The sequence below is a fragment of the Trachemys scripta genome, chromosome 9 (assembly GCF_013100865.1).
Source record: "Trachemys scripta elegans isolate TJP31775 chromosome 9, CAS_Tse_1.0, whole genome shotgun sequence".
Lineage (NCBI taxonomy): Eukaryota > Metazoa > Chordata > Testudines > Emydidae > Trachemys > Trachemys scripta.
Genome location: NC_048306.1, coordinates 103,194,451 through 103,215,869, shown reverse-complemented (window position 1 = coordinate 103,215,869; position 21,419 = coordinate 103,194,451). Strand labels below are relative to the sequence as shown.

The 21,419-nt window shown below is 49.7% G+C and overlaps 1 protein-coding gene across 1 annotated transcript in view; it reads left to right on the top strand.

The window, feature by feature from the left end:
* XXYLT1 (xyloside xylosyltransferase 1) overlaps positions 1–21,419 on the top strand; it is a 100,050-nt gene that overhangs the window by 56,633 nt on the left and 21,998 nt on the right. Inside the window, exon 3 of the mRNA XM_034781524.1 lies at positions 9,163–9,295. Coding sequence (XP_034637415.1) covers positions 9,163–9,295 — 133 coding nt within the window. The remainder of the gene's footprint in view (positions 1–9,162; positions 9,296–21,419) is intronic.

Genomic DNA, 21,419 nt, shown 5'->3' with positions numbered 1-21,419 from the left:
CTGGCAGTGGGCCTGGCCCACGCTTGCTGCTTAAGCCTCACAGCACCCCCGTGAGGAGGGGGAATCCGGTGCAGGAAAAGGAACGCCCTGATCCAGCCGCAGGCGTGGATCCCTTTGCTGGCCCGGGGCCTGTGTGATGTGCCTGTTGCCAGGCAGCGCCCGTGTCGGACCGGGGACTAGAGCTCCGTCCGCCTGGCCCCTGCCCTGAGTTTAGATCACAGATTAATTTGCGCTTTCATGGAAACTCAGTTCTGGCAAAGAAACGAATCATGTGCCTTTGCCACTTCCTCCTCTGCCGTTTGCGTCCCTCGCACACGTACAGCCAGGTTCCCGCCTGGCCACGGCAGGGTGAGAGCTCTGGGCGGGGAGCGTCTGGGGAGCGCAGTGTAACAAAGCTGGTGCGAGAGGGGAAATGCCATTGTCAAGCCCATGGTACCCCTTGGGTGCACTGAGGAGGGGCCCTGGCCCCCAGCGCCGTTCCTGTGCTCTGTCTGGAGCACCTGCGCCGGGCTGGCTGCTGCAGCGATCACGGTACTGACAGGCTGTAAAACTGTCACTGCGAATGGAGATCGGCTCTGCTGGGAGTGGTTCAAAGCCCTTGTTTGCACAACGGCTGAAAGACCTGGGATCGAAGGGAACGGATGGCAAAATATAGTTACGTGTTCAGTGGCAAAGTTAAAAAAGCCTCATTTTCCGAGAAAACATCCTAATGATTCCACACGTGACCCTGCCAGCCGATTCCCTGCGGGGGGAGGCTCCCCAGGTGAGATTGGGCCTCGGAGCGGGAACCACCTGGTTCCTCCACCCGCTCTTAGGAGAAAGGGGAAACTGTCTGTAAAGGGACCAAGTGCCCCAGTAAATCATAACTATTACAGCCCGGCACACTGCCATTACCAGGGAGTGCACCAGCCGTGCTCGGAGCCGTTAATCGAGCTGGGCAGACGGCGGCTGGCAAAGCAGTGTTTATTTTTGCCCATGCTCATTTTCTGCCTAAGTGCTAAATGCTTTTGTAGTGTTTTTCCTCTCTCCATGTCTCACTTGAGGGTGGCTGTTCTCCGGAGGTGTGTCTGCCAGCACAGCCTGCGGACCAGTGCAGAGAGGCGAGAGGAAATTGGAGTTCCTCTCTGAGCTCAGCTTCCTTCTGGGGCACGATTAATTGCAGTTTGTTCTCTAGAATTACCGATGAGCGCTGGCAGATGACATGCCTGATGGCTGGTTTAATTGAAACCCGATGAGCTGTCTCAGGGCTGCTTTGCACTAGAGTAGATAGCTTTGGAAACCTTGCCGGCTGCGGCTGGGAGCTCTTCCCAGAGCCATCCCTTCTGGAGGTATCAGAACCCTTCCCCCGTTCCTGCTCCTTGGAAGCACATGGCAGATGGAAGTTTCAGTCCCCCTCCTCCCGGCTCCCCCACTCTGAAGCCATGCTGCTCCTTGGGGTGCTTCCCCCCGACAGCAGTTACAGCCGCCGCCACCCTGCTCCCTGGGAGACTGGTCTGCCTCCTTGGCTGTGGGTTTGCTGGGGCCAAAGTTGGGTCTGGTGAAAATTGTGCACTTGCCACAGAAACATAGGTAGAAATTTCCCATCTTCGCTCCAGTGCTGCCGGAGCCCAGGGTCCCAGTTCCCCCTGGAGACAGTTTGGTGATTTTGGTTAAATGTCTTGTAGTTAAAGCAGGGAACTGGGGCCCAGGAGCTCTGGGTTCAGTTCCCAGCTCTGCCGGACTCCCTGGGTGACCTTGGGGAAAGCACTTTGTATCCCCATCTGTAACCTGGGGCTAATGACACCTCCGTCCCCTGGCGCTTGTGAGACGTAGTTCATTACCGGTTAAAGTTCTCTGAGCACTCAGATGGATGTTGCCATAGGAGGAAGAAGTAGCCGCATTAGAGCATGGCAACATACATCTGTCACTGTCCCCAGCTGCGTGGAATTACCCACTCATCTATGTGTCATAGTGCCTGTACAGCAAACAAATATACATAGTGCCTATACAGCAAAGTGGAGATTCCCTTTTAGCACAAGTTATTGAGGCCTGTTCTTTCAGATCAGGAAGGTCCAGGTGCCACCTCTGCAGTCACATGACGTGCAGTGACAAACGTGGAATCTCTGTGCAGGGGCTCGCATGGATTTGTTGCAAATATCGATATCACTGATTATTTCGTGGGCAGGTAGTAGAAGCAGGCCAGGCTGCTTGGCAGGCATTCATTGTCTGGTAGCTTTGTGAGGGCATTGCTTAAATCCCCAGCCCTTTCTATAGGCGCACTTGGGGTCCTGAAAATGAGGGGCTAAGTGCCCAGCAGGAAGCAGCCTCTCTTGCATGCAGGTGCAGTGCAAGTTCCCCTGCTCCGGCCTGGGCCTGTGATGGGCCCTCCTTCCAGTTGCCTGGCTGCTGGGTTCCTGCACAGGGCTTGGCTGCAGCTGAGCTGAAGTCGGATTCTTAAAAAACTTCCTGGTAAATGAAAGGAAGATTCTGCATGTGACTGACAGCCAGAGGCACCTCCCTGCACAGCACGAGAGCTTCCAGAAACAGCCCCTTGTCCCAGCCACGGTCCACGGAGCATCACTGCCACGGAAAGCAGCGGTGCAGGCAAGTTTGCACCCCGCGAGCCTGCTGGCTGGGAACGCTATTGATTTCACAGCACGTCCTTTCCCGTCAAACAGTTCCCTTCGCCTGGGGTTGGATTATCACATTTATCAGGCTTGCTCTAAATCCCCAATGCGGCACACCTCTCTAATCCTTGCCTTCCTTATTCCTGAGACTAGCCCAGGGCTGTTCTGGTAGGGGTCAGTGAGCGTACAGTGCTGTTCTGCACAAGTGACTTTCCAGGATCCCTCTTCGGGTCCCTGTGAGCGATGGGACCAGCCTGCCCAGTTTGATCTGTATCCACATCTGGGTTCATGGGACGTGTGGGTGCAGGGGTTTGGTTTGGCCTGCTGTAGCGATACTGAGCAGTTGTGAAATCCTGGTCTAGCCTCAGGGTTTGAGTCCTTGAAAGACATGGGGTGTTCAGGCCTGTGTCTCACGTTCCCAGTGCAGAGAGCCTGCTCCTATGTCACTCCGCTTGCATCGTGCTAACGCTTCCTAAAGCTAGCCGGAGAGCTTAGGGCAGGGTTCTCAAACTGGGGGTTGGGACCCCTCAGGGGGGCACGAGGTTATTACATGGGGGGTCGTGAGCTGTCAACCTCCCCCCAAACCCTGCTTTGCCTCCAGCATTTATAAAGGTGTTAAATATGTAGAAACGTGTTTTTAATTTATAAGGGGGGTCGCTCTCAGAGACTTGCTGTGTGACATGGGCACCAGTGCAAGCGTTTGAGAACCACTGGCTTAGGGGATCTGCTTTAGCATGTGTGAATGCTGCACCCCGGTTTGAAATCTTTGCAAACAGAGGTTTATGATGGTGGCAAATGCTAGCCAGGCCGCGGATTGCTTTGCTGCAGTCTGAAGTGAGTACATCTCTCCCCTTTAGATAGTGTTGGACAAGCACAGCTCCAGCTAACAAAATGAAACACTGTTCAGGTTGGCGCTCAGACAGTATTTCACCTGGATTTACAGTTTAGCTTCGATACTTCAGCGACTAGACTGCAAGTCTCTCGTCTGATGTCATGTTTTTTTCTTTAACCTTTCTTTTTCTTTTCCAGTGAGGATAGTATGTGGGATAGGCCCTGGATTAGTGCAAGGTTTGCAGAGAATTCAGTGCTGCTGTAAAGCCATGTGTTCCGGAGACATATAAATAGAAAGTGCTGGATGCATTTGAAATGGAAAAGCCACATACTTGAGCCATATGTTCCTAGCCACTCCAGTCTGCGTCGTCTCTTATTCCCTGCAGTGTCCTTTTAGATCTGAAAACCAAGGGCTTTCCACCCATCCTCAGCACAATGGTAACTGCGGATGGTGGGACCCATGTGCAGTGAGGCCAGCGAGCGTGTGGCGATGTAAGAAGGATGATAATGGAATGTGAAGAACTGCTGAGTCCAGACAGTTCACGTTATTGTTAGTGTTGTTTGCACTTGAATGGTGCCAGTTCATCTGAGGATCCCCAAGCACGTCAATGGCCATAATTAACCCTCATAGCACCCTCGGCCCCGTCCTCCAGGCTATGAAGTGGGTCAGTGCTGGAGCTCAGGCCCCCTCCTGGTACCCTGACCTCTACCTTGCCTGGCCCAGCAGGCACTCGTGCCCCGTGCTGGACATGGTATCAGGCCGAGGGAGGAAGGCAGGGCAGTGCTTGTCAGGCAGCCAGTAAGGCAAGCCCCAAGCTTTATCCACAGATGCTGGGGTTACCAGTGGACCCACACCCAGCCCCCCCTCCACTGAGCTACAACCACCTTCATCTGGACCCCCCTGCAGAGTCCCAACCATTGCACCCAGAAACCCCCAACAAATCCCTGTCCGTCCAGATCCCCCCGCACCCGGATCCCCCACTGAGCCACCTGCATCCAGATTGCCCCACACAGAGTGCTGTCATCCCACACCTGGATCCCCCCGCACTAAGCCCCTCCACATTTGGATCCAGCTGGGCTGAGCCCGCCTGCCCACACCTGGTGCACCTGGTGTGGAGGGGCAGGGCTCTGGGGTGTTTCGGGGGCAGGCCTGGTCCTTGTGCGGTGTCAGGGTTGGGTGCAGCCTCGTCGCTGAGTCTGTGTCCTAGGGAGAGCTGCACAGTGAACTCCAACCTCTGTGCAGCCAGTGGCCTGTGTTCCCCAATGCCAGGCTGGAGCCTCCACATTTATTTGACAGATACAATTTGCAGAATTTAAAATACTGTGTGCAGAATTTTTTATTTTTTGGCTCAGAATGTCCTCAGGACTAAAGACTAGGAGTGAGCACAGGACTGGGAGCCAGGAACACCTGCGTCCTAATCCTGCCTGTGCCACTGTCTGGCTGTGTGACCTTGTCACTCACCCCGTGTGGATCCATTTCCCACTCTGGAGAGGGGGAGACTAGTGCCCACAGACGTTCACACCCGCCTGCGTCCCAGGGGGAATGTGGTGATTATTAACTATTGCTTGTACAAAGCACCTGTGTTGTGCTCATCACCATAGGCTCTGTGATGGAGTCTCCCAGGCTTCATTAGCTCCGTGGTGGTAGAGCAGGCGGTTGAGGAAAAAGATACTTGGATTCTGAGAGGCCACATGGTCGCTGTTTAACGGCACCGGTACATAACATGTAGGTACTGAAACAAGTTGACAAAGTCCTTTTAATCCACTTAGTGGGGAACACTCAGCATCGCAGCCAATGTGTTGTTGGCTTTGATCGTGAAATGTATAAATAGCTGTGATGTTACAGAACAGAGCAGTCACTGAAAAGCGTTTGTCGGGGGATGTGGCGCCGTCAGGACTCTGCTCGTATTAAAGGTGGGCACTGTTTGGCCATGGGCAGGGGAAATGCTGTTTTTCGCCTGCTGAAATGTAAATGCAGTGAATGAAATCCACATGGAACAAGCGCTCTGGAAAAGGGTTTCTCCCCAGCTGCGCCAAATGGTGCCAGCCCTCCCATCCCCTCTTGCCAGAGTCTGCCTTACCTGGCTGGGCTGTGCCTTCCGCCAGGCGGTGTGTGAAGGAGCTGGGGGGATCGGGAATGGGCCAGGGAGCCTTTCACCTCCCTCTTGGCAGCTGGAACGAGCCCGGCATGATCCCTTGGCTGCTTGGTGCGTCGGGGTTGGGGGGGCTGACGTGGTGGATCTCAGAGCAGTTCCAAGTGACGGTCACTCAATGGCCTGGGCAGAGCATGGAGACTGAGCTGTCTCCGGCACGCCGGGGCAGGGGCGGGCGTGTGGCTGAGCGAGGTGAAGATCCTTGTCCCTGCACCGTCTCTGTGGTTAAGTGGAGGCCTCCGGCACTGTAAAGTCACGGCGCATATCGGCCTCGGTGAGTCGTCCGGTTTGAGCGGCTCGGCGCATGCTGCTTAGAAGGGTATTGGAGTGTTTCTTCTGGAGAAGCAAATCGTACACTGGGCCTTGAACCGGGCACTCAGTGCAGGTCTGCCCTGCAAGGGACCCGCACTCATTTCTCACTGCGTCTCTGATTTCTAGAGCACGTTGGCTCGTCCTGAGCTCAGCTGCCAGCGCTGCGAAATCAGCTCTCCCATGCAGCCCAGTCTGTGCTGTGACCTGGGAGCTAGCTACCCACGCTCACTGGAAGCGAGTGGGTTGCACCGCTGATGCTGAGGCCATAATTTGACCCATAGAACCTGACTTGGGTAATGATGCTGCCTGAGGTGGAAAGCCGCGCCTTGGTACTCTGAGTCGGCAGGGCTGGCAGCTGGAGCACTCTCTGAGCTTGGGGGATGAGCTGATGTGCTCTAGGAATCAGTGAGGCTGTGTACCCACTACCACTTCGGTCGGCATAAGTTGTGTCACTCAGTGGTGTGAATACCCCACCCCCTGAGTGACCTGAGCACTGGTGTGGACAGGCCCAAGAGCTTCTCCTGTCGACAGAGCTACCGCCGCTCGTTGGGGGTGGATGAATTACATCGACGGAGAGCTCTGTCCCGTTGGCTTAGAGCATCAGCACAGCTGCATTGGGGCAGCTGCATGGCTGTAAGCTCTGTAGTGTAGCCAGAGCCGGAGACACAGTGAATGCACAGGTTAGGCTCTTTCTACAGACTCACTTCCCGAGACAGAACCTTGCTTAAAAGTATCCATGGAGACTCAATAAAGCTACAGCTTGGTATCACCGTTAGTTCTCCGGGTGGCTAACAACAGACCAAACTAGAGCAGGGAGAGGTGTAGACAGAAGCAAGAGCTAAATGATGACCAGAAATCAATCTACACAAGTGGAAGATAAATTAGAATCTGGCCCAGAGAATCTAGAATTGTAACTAGCCTAAATAGTAGCTCTGTTAGTGGTTTATCAGAGGGGTCCATCGGCACATTCAGAATGCCTGTTCAAAGCATTAAGGCCCAGACCTGGAAGGTATTTAAGCTCCTAACTTCCATTGCCCAGATACCTTTGTGGAACCCAGAACTGGACACAGGATTCAAGTACCAGCGACACCAGTGCTCCTACTCGAGAGGCCCCTGTTTATCCACCCCAGAGCATGTTCTTCTTGTTGTTCACATTAGCAGTGTTGTGCTGAGAGCTCATGTTCAGCTGATTGTCCTTCATGACTCCCCAGTCTTTTTCAGAGTCCTGCTTCCCAGGTAGAGACCCCTCCGTCCTGCAAGTGTGACCTGCTTTCTTTGTTCCTAGATGGATATATTTACAATACATACTATATTAGCTATATTACAATACACACTCTTTGCTTGCGCCCAGTTTACCAAAGGATCCAGATTGCTCTCAATCAGTGACATGTCCTCTTTGTTATTTATCACTCCCCCAGTTGTTGTGTCGTCTGCAAATGTTATCAGTCATCATTTTAGATTTTCTTCCAGGTCACTAATAAAATGTTAAATAGCGTAGGACTAAAAACCAATCTCAGAGTGAAAGACCCATTCAATGACAATTCCTCATTTACAGTTATATTTTGAGACCTATCAATTAGCCAGTTTTTAAACCATTTAATCTGTACAGTGTTGATTTTATATATTTTTCTAGCTTTTTAATCAAAGAATTGTGTGGTGCCAGTCCAGTGCCTTACAGAAGTCTAAGTATATTATGTATGTATATTAAGTATATCATTTTTAGGTGACAAATCTGAGGAACTGTCCCAGATGAGGTGTCATTAGAAGAGGTTTTGAAGCAAATTGATAAATAATCAGTAATAGGTCACCAGGACCAGATGGTATTCATCCAAGAGTTCTGAAGGACTCAAATGTGAAATTGCAGGACTACTAATGGTAGTCTGTAACCTATCATTTAAATCAGCTTCTGTACCAAATGACTGGAGGATAGCCAATGTGACTCCAATTTTTAAAAAGGGCTGCAGAGGTGATCCCGGCAATTACAGGCTGCTAAGCCTGACTTCAGTATCAGGCAAACTGGTTGAAACTATAGTGAAGAACAAAAATGTCAGACACATACATGAACATAATTTGTTGGGGGAAGAGGCAACATGGTTTTTGTAAATGGAAATCATGCCTCACCAATCTACTAGAATTCTTTGAGGGGGTCAACAGGCATGTGGACAAGGGGGATCCAGTGGATAGAGTGTACTTAGATTTTCAGAAAGCCTTTGACAAGGTCCCTCACCAAAGGCTCTTAAGCCAAGTAAGCTGTCATGGGATAAGAGGGAAGGTTCTCTCATGGACTGGTAACTGGTTAAAAGATAGGAAACAAAGGGTAGGAATAAATGGTCAGTTTTCAGAATGGAGAGAGGTAAATAGTACTGGGCCCAGTCTTGTTTAACATATTCATAAAAAGGGGTAAACAGTGAGGTGGCAAAATTGCAGATGATACAAAACTACTTAAGATAGTTTAGTCCCAGGAAGACTGCGAAGCGCTACAAAAGGATCTCACAAAACTGGGTGACTGGGCAACAAAATGGCAGATGAAATTCAAGGTTGATAAATGCAAAGTAATGCACATTGGAAAACATAATCTCAACTATACATATAAAATGATGGGGTCTACATTAGCTGTTACCACTCAAGAAAGAGATCTTGGAGTCATTGTGGATAGTTCTCTGAAAATATCCACTCAATGTGCAGTGGCAGTCAAAAAAGCAAACAATATGTTGAGAATCATTAAGAAAGGGATAGAAAATATATTGCCTCTATACAAATCCATGGTACGTCCACATCTTGAATACTGTGTGCAGATGTGGTCGCTCCAGCTCAAAAAAGATATATTGGAATTGGAGCTGAAGTCACGGAGGTCTTTGGAAGTCACAGATTCTGTGACTTCTGCTACCTCCATGTCAAAATCGTAGCCGTAATGATGAGCAATTCCGATTCCTCTTGGCGGTTACCCAGGCTCCTTGCACTGGTGTGTAGGCAATTTAAGAATTTCTTCTCTTCACGGCCTTTGGTTCCTTCATTAATTTTGTCTTCAACATCTCAATTTTGTGTTGACTGAAGGCTCATGTTTTCCTCTTTTTACCCTCCCCTGATGCTGTTAGTTTATCCCCCTCCTGCCTCCTGTGGCTAGCCAGTCCCCGAGGAGATTGGTCCCCCAGCTACCGAGGTGGAGTAAATCACGATAGTCCCATTGACGTCCCCGTTGATTTACAGCTGCTTGAGTTTGTCACCTTGTGTTGCTGATTTTTCTTCTCTGTCCCTTCTAGAGATAGAACGGATGATCCAGCTGGACTTGGACCTGAAGTACAAGACCAACATCCGAGAGCTGTTCGAGGAGTTTGACCGTTTCCTGCAAGGAGCCGTCATTGGGATAGCCAGAGAGATGCAGCCTGTGTACAGGTATGCCAGTGGGCCTGGCTCTCAGCAGAGGTGGGGAGACAGCAGCTGACATCCCTGTGCTGTGCTCACATGGAGACTCACTCTGCAGAGCAAAGTACAGCGCTCCCGTGAGTCCTGCTTACTGGGGCTGTGTGTTGGGGATAGTCAGAGGCTGGTGTCTGTGTAAAGAGAAACATGCAGGACGCTGTTCTTTGCCTAAGACCTTAGCTCCATGTGTCACTTTGGACAGAGAGGCCAAAACTTGCAAAGCTGAGTTCCTGAAGTCGGTACATAGGCTCCTTGGACGTGGCCTGGCTCCCGGCCATGCTCCCAGAGGAGTCGCTGTGACTTCTGGGTGCTAAGGCCACTTCTCTTCAGGTGCCCACGGCTGGATTTAGGAGCCTAACTCTGGGCCTCTACGTCCAAAACATTGGCCACAACGATTCAATTCTGTCAGAGCAGCAACGTTTCCGCAGGCCAAGGTGGGTGCAGGTGTGACAGCTGCATGTCTGATCCTTGAGCCGAACCAAGTTCTAATTACAGGTTCTGCGCAGCGCGACCATCCTCCTGGCCTCTCTGCTCACCGCTGGGGGCTGGGGGCATGGCATCGTGGTGTAAATGGGTCGCACCCTCCACCGCCTGCACTGAATTCAGACCACATCCGGTGCTAACAAGTGACCCAACCCACCCCAGACACTGAGCACCTCCATCTTAGGAGCCACTCTTGGCTCCTTGCACTTGAATGTTTTGTGCCTGCAGTGAAGTGAAAGAACCAGAGGGAGGAAAATGAGGCTTTGAATTGCCTGAAGGGTCCTGCTGGAGTGCTGAGTGTACGGGCTGGGTATATATCGACTTGCGTGTTGTGTAGATGTGGATTTCCCACATGCGCTGGAGGCTACTGCTCTTGCTGGTGCTGATTTCAGTTGCAGTCGACGATTTTTGTACTGAAAAATGTCCTTTGCTCTAGACGTTCACACGGCTTCAGACCACAGTCTGATCTTTTTACATATGTGTAACAGCTTCCGAGAGCGCTGGGATTTCTTTAAGGAAACGTGACTGCTTCCAGTGAGAGTCGCTGGCCTGGGACGTGGCCTGGTTGCTAAAACACCGTAATCCTCTTGAAATGTTTTTCTGTGCGATTAGGGACCATCTCCAAGCTGTGTCTTGGCTTCACGTTGAGTCCTCTTGCAACATGAGCTCAGTGGGATCATGGATCTGGATTCACACGCTAATGAGCTCCTCACAAAGTAATTGTCTGACGTGGGTGTCTCTTGGCACCATTTAGTAGCTTGTGCTCAGAAGGAAACCCAGAGTGAGGTCCCGTTTCCTTTTGAGAGTCAGAAATGTGGGTCAGGTTTCAGGCCATCAGTGAGGTGTAGGAAATGGATGTTTTCGCTTCCTTGACTGAGTGAGGCTGGTGGATAACGAGGGGCCAGGGTTTCCAGGGCTGTCGCCCTTCACCACTGCAAATCCCAGCGGCTGGGAAGTGAAGGTAACAGAGTTCTGGCATCCCGCGTCCCAGCCAGAGCTGAGTGTGCACCCACTAGGGCCAGAGCTTCACGGAGCTCCCCATGGCACCTCAGTAAGTAGCCACGTGTTCAGAAGAGCCCAGCGGTTGGGAGCTGAGCCATTCTGACAGCTTGGTCTCACGTGATCAGGGTGACGTGGCCCCGGAGCCTCAAGCGAGCTCCAAGCTGCACAGCGTCAGCGGTGATGCAAGACTATCCAGTGCATTGTTCCATTGTTTTAAAGGAGTTGAAGGTATGTCAGGATCTTTTCCTGTCCCTGCAGCCACGCCCATCCGCCACTCCCCCTCCTACCATAAGAACATATGTTTGGCCGTACTGAGTCAGACCAGAGGTCCATCCAGCCCAGTATCCTCTCTACCGACAGTGGCCAATCAGGGGCAGCTCTATGGTTTTTGCTGCCCCAAGCACGACAGTCAGGCGGCTTTCGGCGGCATGCCTGCGGGAGGTCTGCCGGTGCTGCGCCTTCAGCATCCCCGCTGCCGAATTGCTGCCGAAACCGTGGGACCAGCGGACTTCCCGCAGGCGTGTCACCAAAGGCGGCCTGACTGCCGCCCTCACGGCGACCGGCAGCCTGCTCCCCGTGGCTTGCCTCCCCAGGCACACGCTTGCTGCGCTGGTGCCTGGAGCCGCCCCTGTGGCCAATGCCAGGTGTCCCAGAGAGAGTGAACCTAACAGGTAATGATCAAGTGATCTCTCTCCTGCTGTCCATCTCCACCCTCTGGCAAACAGAGGCTAGGGACACCATTCCTTACCCATCCTGGCTAATAGCCATTAATGGACTTTAAAACCAAACCCCGCCCATGCTGCTGTGCGAAAGAACCACACGGACCAGGAGCCAGGCTGGCTGGCTCCTCGGGGACACAACGGCACCGCAGCACACAAGGGGCTGTCCTGGGCACAGAGTAACCGAACTGCCAGCCCAAGGAATGTGTCTCTGCCTTGCTCACCTCTAGTGACCGTACACGAGGCCTGTAATGCTGGCAGGGAAGAAACGCTTCAAACAGTGGCTTTGAGTTTGATGAATCCCCACAACTTCACCGCAGCTTTGGGGACAGATGAGCCTAAACCACAAACAACAGAGATGGTGGTGTGAGGGCAATGCCAGGCTCCTTCGTGTGCAGAGAGAAAATTGTTATTGAAGAGAAGTGCAGGGGAGTGATCTGAGCGCAGAGCAGGGAGCTGGTGCGAGGCTGGCAGACCAGGTGCCAGCTCATGCCAAGGTCCCCAGGTCCCAACTGAGCACTGAACCAGGCTGGCTCATCTGGGGGCTATGGGTTTAGTGTTAGACTGTATTGAATGCTTGTGAGTTGCTGCCTGCATTAGTCTCACATATTACCATGTAATGTGGGATGCAGATATTCTATTCAAGCATTGGTACAGTGAGCGCCTGTGACTGCGTAATCACCAGACAGGGGAGAGACAATTAACTAGTGTAAAGGGCTGGTCTCCAACAGAAGGCGTTACATCCTGGCCAACGGGGAAAGCCCATTGACACTAGACGGGCTAGTATGGGACGTTAAAGAGGACAAAAGACTTTGTTGCTCTGCTCTTCCCCGACCCCAATGAAGATGAGTCTTGCAAGTGGCTTCCTCCCATCAGCTGAGTTCACAGCTCAGGGAACATGGGGAGATGGGAATAAAAACCCCTAAGAAGGAGGACTGGACTCTGGGGGGCAAGGTTTCTAGGCACAAGCAAGAGAACCCCAGTGCTTAGCTTTGGTTAGCCCTAAAGAACATATAGAGCCTGCCTTTTATAGAAGCTTCTAGTACCTTTTGAAGCTTAAGATTGTAGCTCATTTATGTATGTATATTTGCCTGCTTTAACCTTGTTCTTGACGCTCTTGTTTCCTTTTCCTATTGAATACATCTTCAGTTGGTTTATTATAGGATTGGCTACAAGCATTGTCCTTTGGGGTGAGATCTAAGGTGCAGTTGACCTCGGGAAAGTGACTGTTCCTTTGGGACCAGGAGTAACCTGAATATTGCTGTGATCCTGGGTGTAAGGGCCCAGCTATCACACCTGGGTGGCGAGACAGATCGGAGTACCCAAGGAGACTGTCTGTGACTCCATGTGAAGACTGTTATAGTGGCTGGGGAGTTTACACTTGCTAATTGGTTGGTGAAATCTAAGTGTAGAACTCACAACCAGTCTGGGGTTTGTGCCCTGGTTCCTAACAGTCTGCCTGGAGCTTGGTAGCCATGCTCTGGAGCCGCTGCAGAATAGTTTGACACCAGGAGCCCCCAAATTCTCATCCCAGCACGGATCTAGGGGAGACTTGGGCAGGTCGCTGGGGCAAAGCTCCTTGGGGGCCCGTAGACAGAATTCCAACTCTCTGCTTAGCACCTGTCTGAAGGTGGCCTGATTTACAAAAGTGCTGGGCACCTGCACTCCCAGTGACTTCAGTGAGACCTGAGCAAGGGCTTTGCTGAATCACGGCCTAAGAAAGGACGTCAGGCTTTGGTCTGTTGTATCTGACTCCTCGGTGTGCCGCGGGCGAGGGGGCACTGCTACCCTATGGATAATGGTCCTGAATGCAGCAGGAGCGCGCACGTCTACCGTCAAATTCAGCCATAACTTCCTGCCTGCAACAATGATAATTCTAGCTCTGATACAGCATTCTTCATTAGTGAATAGCAAAGTGGGTCAGGATCATTACTCCCTTTGTGCCTATGACGCATGTGGCCGGCTTTCTGCAAAATGCACTCAGGCTAAATGAGTAAAACAGGTGGCTGTGGTGTAATTTCCAGATCCCATTTGAGGACGTCCTCTCTAAACTGACATTCACATTGAAGCAGGGCTGCTCCGAATTTGTCATTTTTAAGGATCTGGAATGTTCTGATTAGTACTTAAGCAAATTGATTTAATTTGGCCTTGTCTGTTCAAAAGATGAATCTCAAATTTCGTTGTAATCCAGGTTGAGCCGGATCCTCCCCGTGAGATGCCTTGATGAGTTGTTTGTACCAGATTGGCTTGCGCTAGGGTTCTCAGGCAGAGCCGCTCAGCTCCCCAGACTAGAATTGCTGGTTGTAATGAGTGTGCGCTCAGGGAATGATCAGAAATTAACAGCTCTTCATGACTCTTCTTTTCCCATTTGAAATGTTAGTAACGGGCATTAATAATTAAATCTTCTGCTGAGGAGAGCCCAGCCGGACTATGTGCACTGCTGGCTGGCCGGAGCCGTGATAAACTCAGCGCTGGGTGCACAAACATGGCGTGGATTCTGCTCCCATGCCCAGTCTGCATAACAGACAGGCAACAAACGTCAGGCTTGTGCCCAAAGGAAACATGCTGATGTTTAAGATTTCTTATTTAAATCAAATAGATTTAAATCATGATTTAAATCACGAGTCAGGAAGACTCGATTTAATCATGGTTTTCTACATAAAAGTGCATTCTTGCTGATTGTTATAACCTTAACGTATTCTTCACAACTCAGATAGATATAGGTTTCATTTTTAGAAGGTACACACTATACGTTTTTAAACAGTGATTTATTTTGAAAACTTTTCAGATTAGTTTTACAGCTATATCAGAAAATGAATGATTGTTTGGTTATTTCATTTACCAAAGGTAATTGAAGCAGATATTTATGAAGTAATTGGGAGGTGAACTAGCTTCAAATCAACAGGTTAATCATTAGTATTTGAAGGATTTTCTTGCCATGCTGTATTAGGAGGAGAACATCACCAGACAGACATTTACATTGTTTTATTTAACTAAAACAACAACATTAAGTATTCTGGATTTTTTTTTCTTCCAACAGCAAACAATATTTTAACAAAACAAGCATATGTCCTTCGCTTCTCACATTTATCTCCAGACTTCTTCTCCTTGTCCAGATCTATTCACCCCCAACAATCTTTTATTCATTGAACTTTTTGAAACTTTGCACTTTTAGAGAGGTAAGGAGGGATTGACTGTGTACACAAATTTGCAGAGGGACAGTAGGGTTGAGGTGTGTTATTTCTCACCTCTATATATTATTTATCTATTTTAAGGTTTCAGAGTAGCAGCCGTGTTAGTCTTTATCCGCAAAAAGAAGAACAGGAGTACTTGTGGCACCTTAGAGACTTACAAATTTATTAGAGCATAAGCTTTCGTGGACTACAGCCCACTTCTTCGGATGCATTGGGCTGTAGTCCACGAAAGCTTATGCTCTAATAAATTTGTAAGTCTCTAAGGTGCCACAAGTACTCCTGTTTATCTATTTTAAAACATTTTAGCTGTTAACAAGCATGTTATTGCTGGAGACACAAATCCACAATTTGAGAACTGCAAAACTAAGCATCTCTGATGGTATCTGCTACTGAGCACTGAGTCCCATTGGGTAGATAGAAAGATTAACCTAAATAATCTATACAGAAGCCCCTGGAACCCCACAAGATTGGGTCCCTAATCCATGAACTATTGGAACTCATTTACAAAACTTTTCTTAAACATTACATGAATATATTGTCTCATAGTATATAATTAGAATTTATAATCCCTATTCCATGCTGCGATATCTTTGAACTATAATGTATCTTAAGTAAACTATCTTTAGATAGTTTTTATCCTAAAAAAGCATTTTATCAAAAAAATCCGATTTTAAATAAAAAAAAAAAATCTGATTTTTATCCACCCTGTTTGTAAGTGTAAATGGATTTTTCTTAATATTGGAAATTAAAGACCCAGATTCTCTCCTGCTCCGAGTCTCTGTGCAGCAGGCGGGAGGCTGGGGGCTACCTGGTTCTCAGGACATAGCCCTGTCACCCTCAGCCCCAGGGCTGCTGTCACCTGTGCCACCTGGCAACCGTCCCCAAGGGACCAGACGCCATCGGGGGCTAGGTGGAGTGCAGCAGTCTCTGGCCAAAGCCCCTCCTTCACCCTAAGCCAGGGGTGGCATGGGAGCTGGGTGCACTAGCATTGCTGGATAGGCCTAACAGTGCCTGGCACCGGGGGGTATTTTTACTGTGCAGAGGCCTATGCGACGCCAGTGTCCCGCTTGCACCCTTCTTGATGTGAGACGAGAGCCGTGGGAGAGTGAGCTGCATGCAACCTGCCTGACAAATCGCCCCCGGCTGTCCCCTGAGCTCCTGCTGTAGATCTGTGTTCCCAGGGAGAACGCACAGGCCAGGAATAACCAGTCTTGACTGTTAGGACCCCGGCTGAGTTTGCTGGGCTGGCAGTGAGAAAATATCCTATCTATAATTAGAGCAAATTTGCACTGATTGAGAGAGACTGTATATGGAGCCACAGTATCATTTGTTCTCTGACTTTGGCTCCCACGCTGCAGTCGAATCCATGCGCCCATCCAGAGAGTCATGACTGTGGGACCGTGGCCCATCTTTGCACACAGCCCTCCTCGCTCTCCGTGGTTGGTGAAGCCAGTGGGACCGTGTGGGGGATCCCTTTCCATGTAACACTCTTTGCTTTTTTAACAGGTTTGTGAGTGGCGCTGACATGAAGAGGGCTGTTTGCTGCGCCCTGTGATGCTGGTGCATAGCTCAGGGAGAGGCATGGCAATGGGATATGGCGCTCCGTTGTCACCTGTAGGTCACTCGTCCGAAGCCCTCGCTATCTGGCCGCTCCGCAGCAGCCTGGGCCGAGTGAGCAGGTGCTCCAAGCCAGTTCTGCGTGTGCTATTGGTAGGGCCCTACTGTGACCAAGTGGGAATGTTCTTAATGTTTTCTCTGAATACTTTGTGGGTGCCTCGGTTTCCCCTATGTATTTCTTAGGTATCTAGGTGGGAGGATCAGGGTGTATAATTGTTGCAGAGCCCAAGAAGGCCCCTGTGATACTGTCTGCACAGAGAATGGCCGACAGTCTGTCTCCTGGCAACTAATGGCCTGGGCTCCTCCTCTGCAAAGATGCCAACTGAAGGTGTGGGAGAACAAAGAGATCAGGTGACCTCCTGGCCCAGGAAAGAGACAAAGCCCAGAGCAGGAGGGGCTGGAGGGAGTTTCAGTTTGGAGCTGGATGGGGATGGGAAGTGAGGGCAGACGTAGGTGTCTGGCTCACTGCCCCCCAGAATGGACCCAGCCGAGGGGTCCTGTTCTCTGGACCTACAAGCTCTGTTTTAGACCATGTTCCTGTCATCTAATAAACCTCTGTTTTACTGCTGGCTGAGAGTCACATCTGACTGCGAAGTTGGGGTGTGTGCAGGACCTTCTGGCTTCCCCAGGACCCTGCCTGGGTGGACTCGCTGTGGGAAGCGCACAGAGGGGTTATGCTGAATGCTCCAAGGTCAGACCCAGGAAGGTGGAAGCCGTGTGAGCTTCTTGCCCTGAAGACAATCTGCTGTCAGAGAGGAGACTTCACCAGAGTCCTGACTGGCTTCGTAGGGAGCAGTTCCAGAGCATTGCCCGGGGACTCCGTGACACCTACCAAATTCACGGACATGAAAAATGCAGGAAATCTGGTCTCCACCCGTGAAATCTGTTTTTTTGTGTGCTTTAACCCTATACTATACAGATTTCACGGGGGGAGACCAGCGTTTCTCAAATTGAGGGTCCTGACCCAAAAGGCAGTTGTAGGGGGGTTCCCAGGTTATTGTAGAGGGGTCGCAGTATTGCAACCCTTATGTCTGCGCTGACTTCAGAGCTGGGCGGCGGCTGTTGGCCAGGTGCCCAGTTCTGAAGGCAGCAGTGCAGAAGTAAGGGTGGCAATACCATACCATTCTACCCTTATTTCTGCGCTGCTGCTGGCGGCAACGCTGCCTTCAGAGCTGGGCTCCTGGCCAGCAGCCACCGCTCTCTGGCCACCCAGCTCTGAAGGCAGCGCCACCACCAGCAGCAGCACAGAAGTGAGGGTGGCAGTACCACAACCCGCCCTACAACAACCCTGCGACACTCCTCACACACAACTCCTTTTTGGGTCAGGACCCCCTACAATTACAACAGCGTGGAATTTCAGATTTAAATAGCTGCAATCATGAAATTTACTATTTTAAAAATCCTATGATCGTGAAATGGACCAAAATAGACCGTGAATTGGGTAGGGCCCTAACTATTGGGCTGGATACAGGAGTCACTAGGCAGGGGGCTCTGGCCCGTGTGATGCAGGAGGCCAGAGTGGATGACCCCGTGGTCCCTTCTGGGTATGAGTCTATGAGCATGGCACTCATCTCCCCTGCGTCTGGAGTCTCTGCAGACACAGACCTAGACACTGCCCCCCTCGGGGAACCCCTCCAGGTCAGGGGGTGGGGAGTTTGCCGTGCTACTGTACCTGTTCTGGGCATGTGTGGAGGGTTTCAGTGCCCAGAGCAGTAACTCCAGCTCCCCGTCGCACCACGTTAATACACCACAGGGACTAGCTACTGAGTGTGACGGTGTTGCGGAGTCAGATTTCAAGGTTAGCGTCAGACTGAGATGATTGTACAGTGTTAGCAGTGTAGACTCCAGGAGTCCGTGTGCATGGAACAACATGTGACTTTGTTTTCTGGTAATGCCTCAGCAGGAGAACAGCCCTTTGTGGCGTGGCTGAGGCTGGGGCAGCCTTTCTGGGTAGCTCTGGAGGGTGCAGCCTGCTAACCCCTCTCGGCAAGTGATCGTGTAAAGGCAAGGCTGTGGTTCCCAAGCCAAGTCCATGAATGATTTGCCCCTGTGGTTGGGATGCTGCTGCAGCCCCAGAGTGAAGCTGATAGACTTGCGTTTCAGGGATTGGCCCCCAGTTGGTTGCCCAGGGTTCTGCAATCCGTGTCCAGCAACAAGGCGCACATTCGCATTGGGTCAGAGAGTGTTTTTGCAAGCCGTAGTCCATGCGCAGGACTGTGTGCTGTGGCTCTGCCTGTGCTAGGAAATGCAGTGTCAGCGCAAGTGCAGACAGGGCTTGGGCATCTTTAGCAGCAGGTCATGAAAACCTGCACTGGGTAAGGCTAAATAATACAGCAGTAAAAACACCTGCATGCTCACAGCTGTACAGAAAAACACACAGTGAATCCCGTAGTATAGACGAGACCTAAAGATGCCTGAGTTCGTACCATCAGTGGGTCTGGGGTTTCCCTTACCCATATATTTGTCAGATTTCCTTTGACCCCATTCTCCCTGTCCATCCGGAGTCAAATCACCTCTGCCCTGTTGCCTGTGATCACATGTTCATACTGTCTTATGAGCCACCAAACTAGATGCCCAAAAAGGCACAATCCCACAATTGAGGAAGAAGGCCATGCTGGTTAAAAAACTGACTTGGTTTGGAAGTGAAGGCAGCTATAAAAATAATAATATATGACAAATGGAAAAACGGGGAAGTTGATAGTAATGAAGATAAATCAGAAGTTAGGAATTGTAGAAAATTGATAAGGGAAGCAAAGGGACACAAGGAGAAGTCTATGGCAAGCAGAATTAATCACAGTAAGAAGGAGTTTTTAAAATATATTAGAAACAAAAAGAATCCTGATAATAATATTTGTCCATTAATAGATGGAAATGGTAAAATTTTCAATAGCAATGCAGAAAAGGCAGAAGTGTTCAATAAATATTTCTATGCTATATTAAGGGAAACAAGAGATCATGAAGTCTCATCATATGGTGATAACACTCTTTCCATTCCACCAATATCTCTGGAGGATGTTAAACAGAAGCTACTAAAGTTAGACATTTTACAATAAGCAGATAACTTGCATCCAAGCTCCTAACTTAGGAGCTTGCTAGACCGTTAATGTTGATTTTCAATATGTCTTGGTGCACAAGGCAAATTCCAGAAGACTGGAATATTTAAAAACTGTAAACGGCCTGACCTGGATAATTCTAGGTCTGTCAGCCTGACATGGATCGTGGACAAGATAATGGAATGGCTAATATGGGACTCAGTTAATACAGAATTAAAGCAGGGTAATGTAACTAATGCAAATCAACATGGATTTATAGAAAGTTTGATAGATTTAGATTATAGTGTTGATGTAATATACTTAGACTTCTGTAAGGTGTTTGACTGGGTACCACACAACATTTTGATTAAACAACAATGAATTAACATGGCGCACATTAAATGGATTAAAAACTGGCCAACTGATAAGTCTCAAATTGTGACTGTAAATGGGGAATCATCACTGAGCGGGTGTGTTTCCAGTGGGGTCCCACACGGATTGATTCTTGGCCCTGTGCTGTTTAAGATTTTTTTCAATGATCTGGAATTAAAATAAAGTTGGAGATGCCACAAAAATTGGAGGAGTGATAAATAATGAAGAGGACAGGTCACTGGTACAGAGCAATTTGGATTGCTTGGTAAACTGGCCACAAGCAAATAATATGGGTTTCAGTACGGCTAAATGCAAATGTATACCTCCAAGAACAAGGACTGTCAGCCAGACGTACAGGATGGGGGGCTCTCTCCTGGGAAGCAGCGACTCTGAAAAAGGTTTGATGGTCCTGGTGGATAATCAGGTGAACACGAGCTCCCAGTGTGATGCTGGGGCCAAAAGATCTAATGTGATCAACAACGACAACATGGGCTAGGACCCACAAACGGGAATCTCGAGTAGGAGTAGAGAGGTTATTTTACCTTTATATTTGGCACTGGTGTGATTGCTGCTGGAATACTGTGTCCAGTTCTGGGGTTCACTGTTCAAGAAGGATGTTGATAAATTGGAGAGGGGTCAAAGAGAAAAGAATTGGAGATAGTGCCTTATAGTGAGAGACTCGAAGAGCTAAGTCTATTTAGCTTAACAAAGAGAAGATTAAGGGGTGACTTGATGCCAGTCTATAAGTATCTACATGGGGAACAAAGATTTAATACTGAGCTCTTCAGTCCAGCAGAGACAGGTCTAACAGGATCCACTGGCTGGAATTTGAAGTCAGGTGAATTCAGACTGGAAATAAGGTGTAAATTTTTAACAGGGACAGTAACTAACCACTGGAACAACTTACCAAGGGTCGTGGTGGAGCCACCATCGCTGACATTTTTTAAATCAAGACTGGATATTTTTTCTAACAGATCTTCTCTATGTTGGGGCAGTTCTCTGACCGGTGTTATCCAGGAGGTCGGTCTAGCTGAGCACAAAGTTCCCTCTGGCCTTAGGACCTATGAATCTACACACACAGCCCCTGTCATAGTAGATGTGGGGTGTTTAATCAGAATCATTTTTTCAACACTGAAGTGAAATGTTGCTGTTCCCCTGCATGCCTCCCATGGTCTAGGACACATGCTCCTGCTCACTCCATCCATTTGCATTTTTGTTTTCTGTTTTTTAGGCTTTGTAACCATAAAATGCTTTCAGTGCAGAAGCCAGGATACGGAGCACTGAGCTGCTGGGCAGTATCAGTACAAATGCTTGTGGGAAATGTAATAGTAAGAGAGAAGCAGATAGGAAACGGCCCAGAGCCTGCACTCATATCCTGCAGAGTTAGGGGAAAAACCTCCAAACAGCAAAACAGGATGGTGTTGGAGTGTTGCCAGTCACTGACTCATGCTGAAACAATGCCTGGGTCATGTTTGTGTTGGACAAATGCATTTCCAGAGCATGACAGTCTCTCAGCCTCTCTGACAGCAAGTTGCTGAGGTTTGTGTTGCGTTGGCTGGGGATGGCGCCTGTCCTGAGCAGTGCTGGCTCATGTCGTGCTGTGGCGTGTTACTCACAGGTGATGCTCTGCGTGTTTAGCTCTCCCCTGGGATCCCAGCATTGTGGCCCAGCTGTGCCC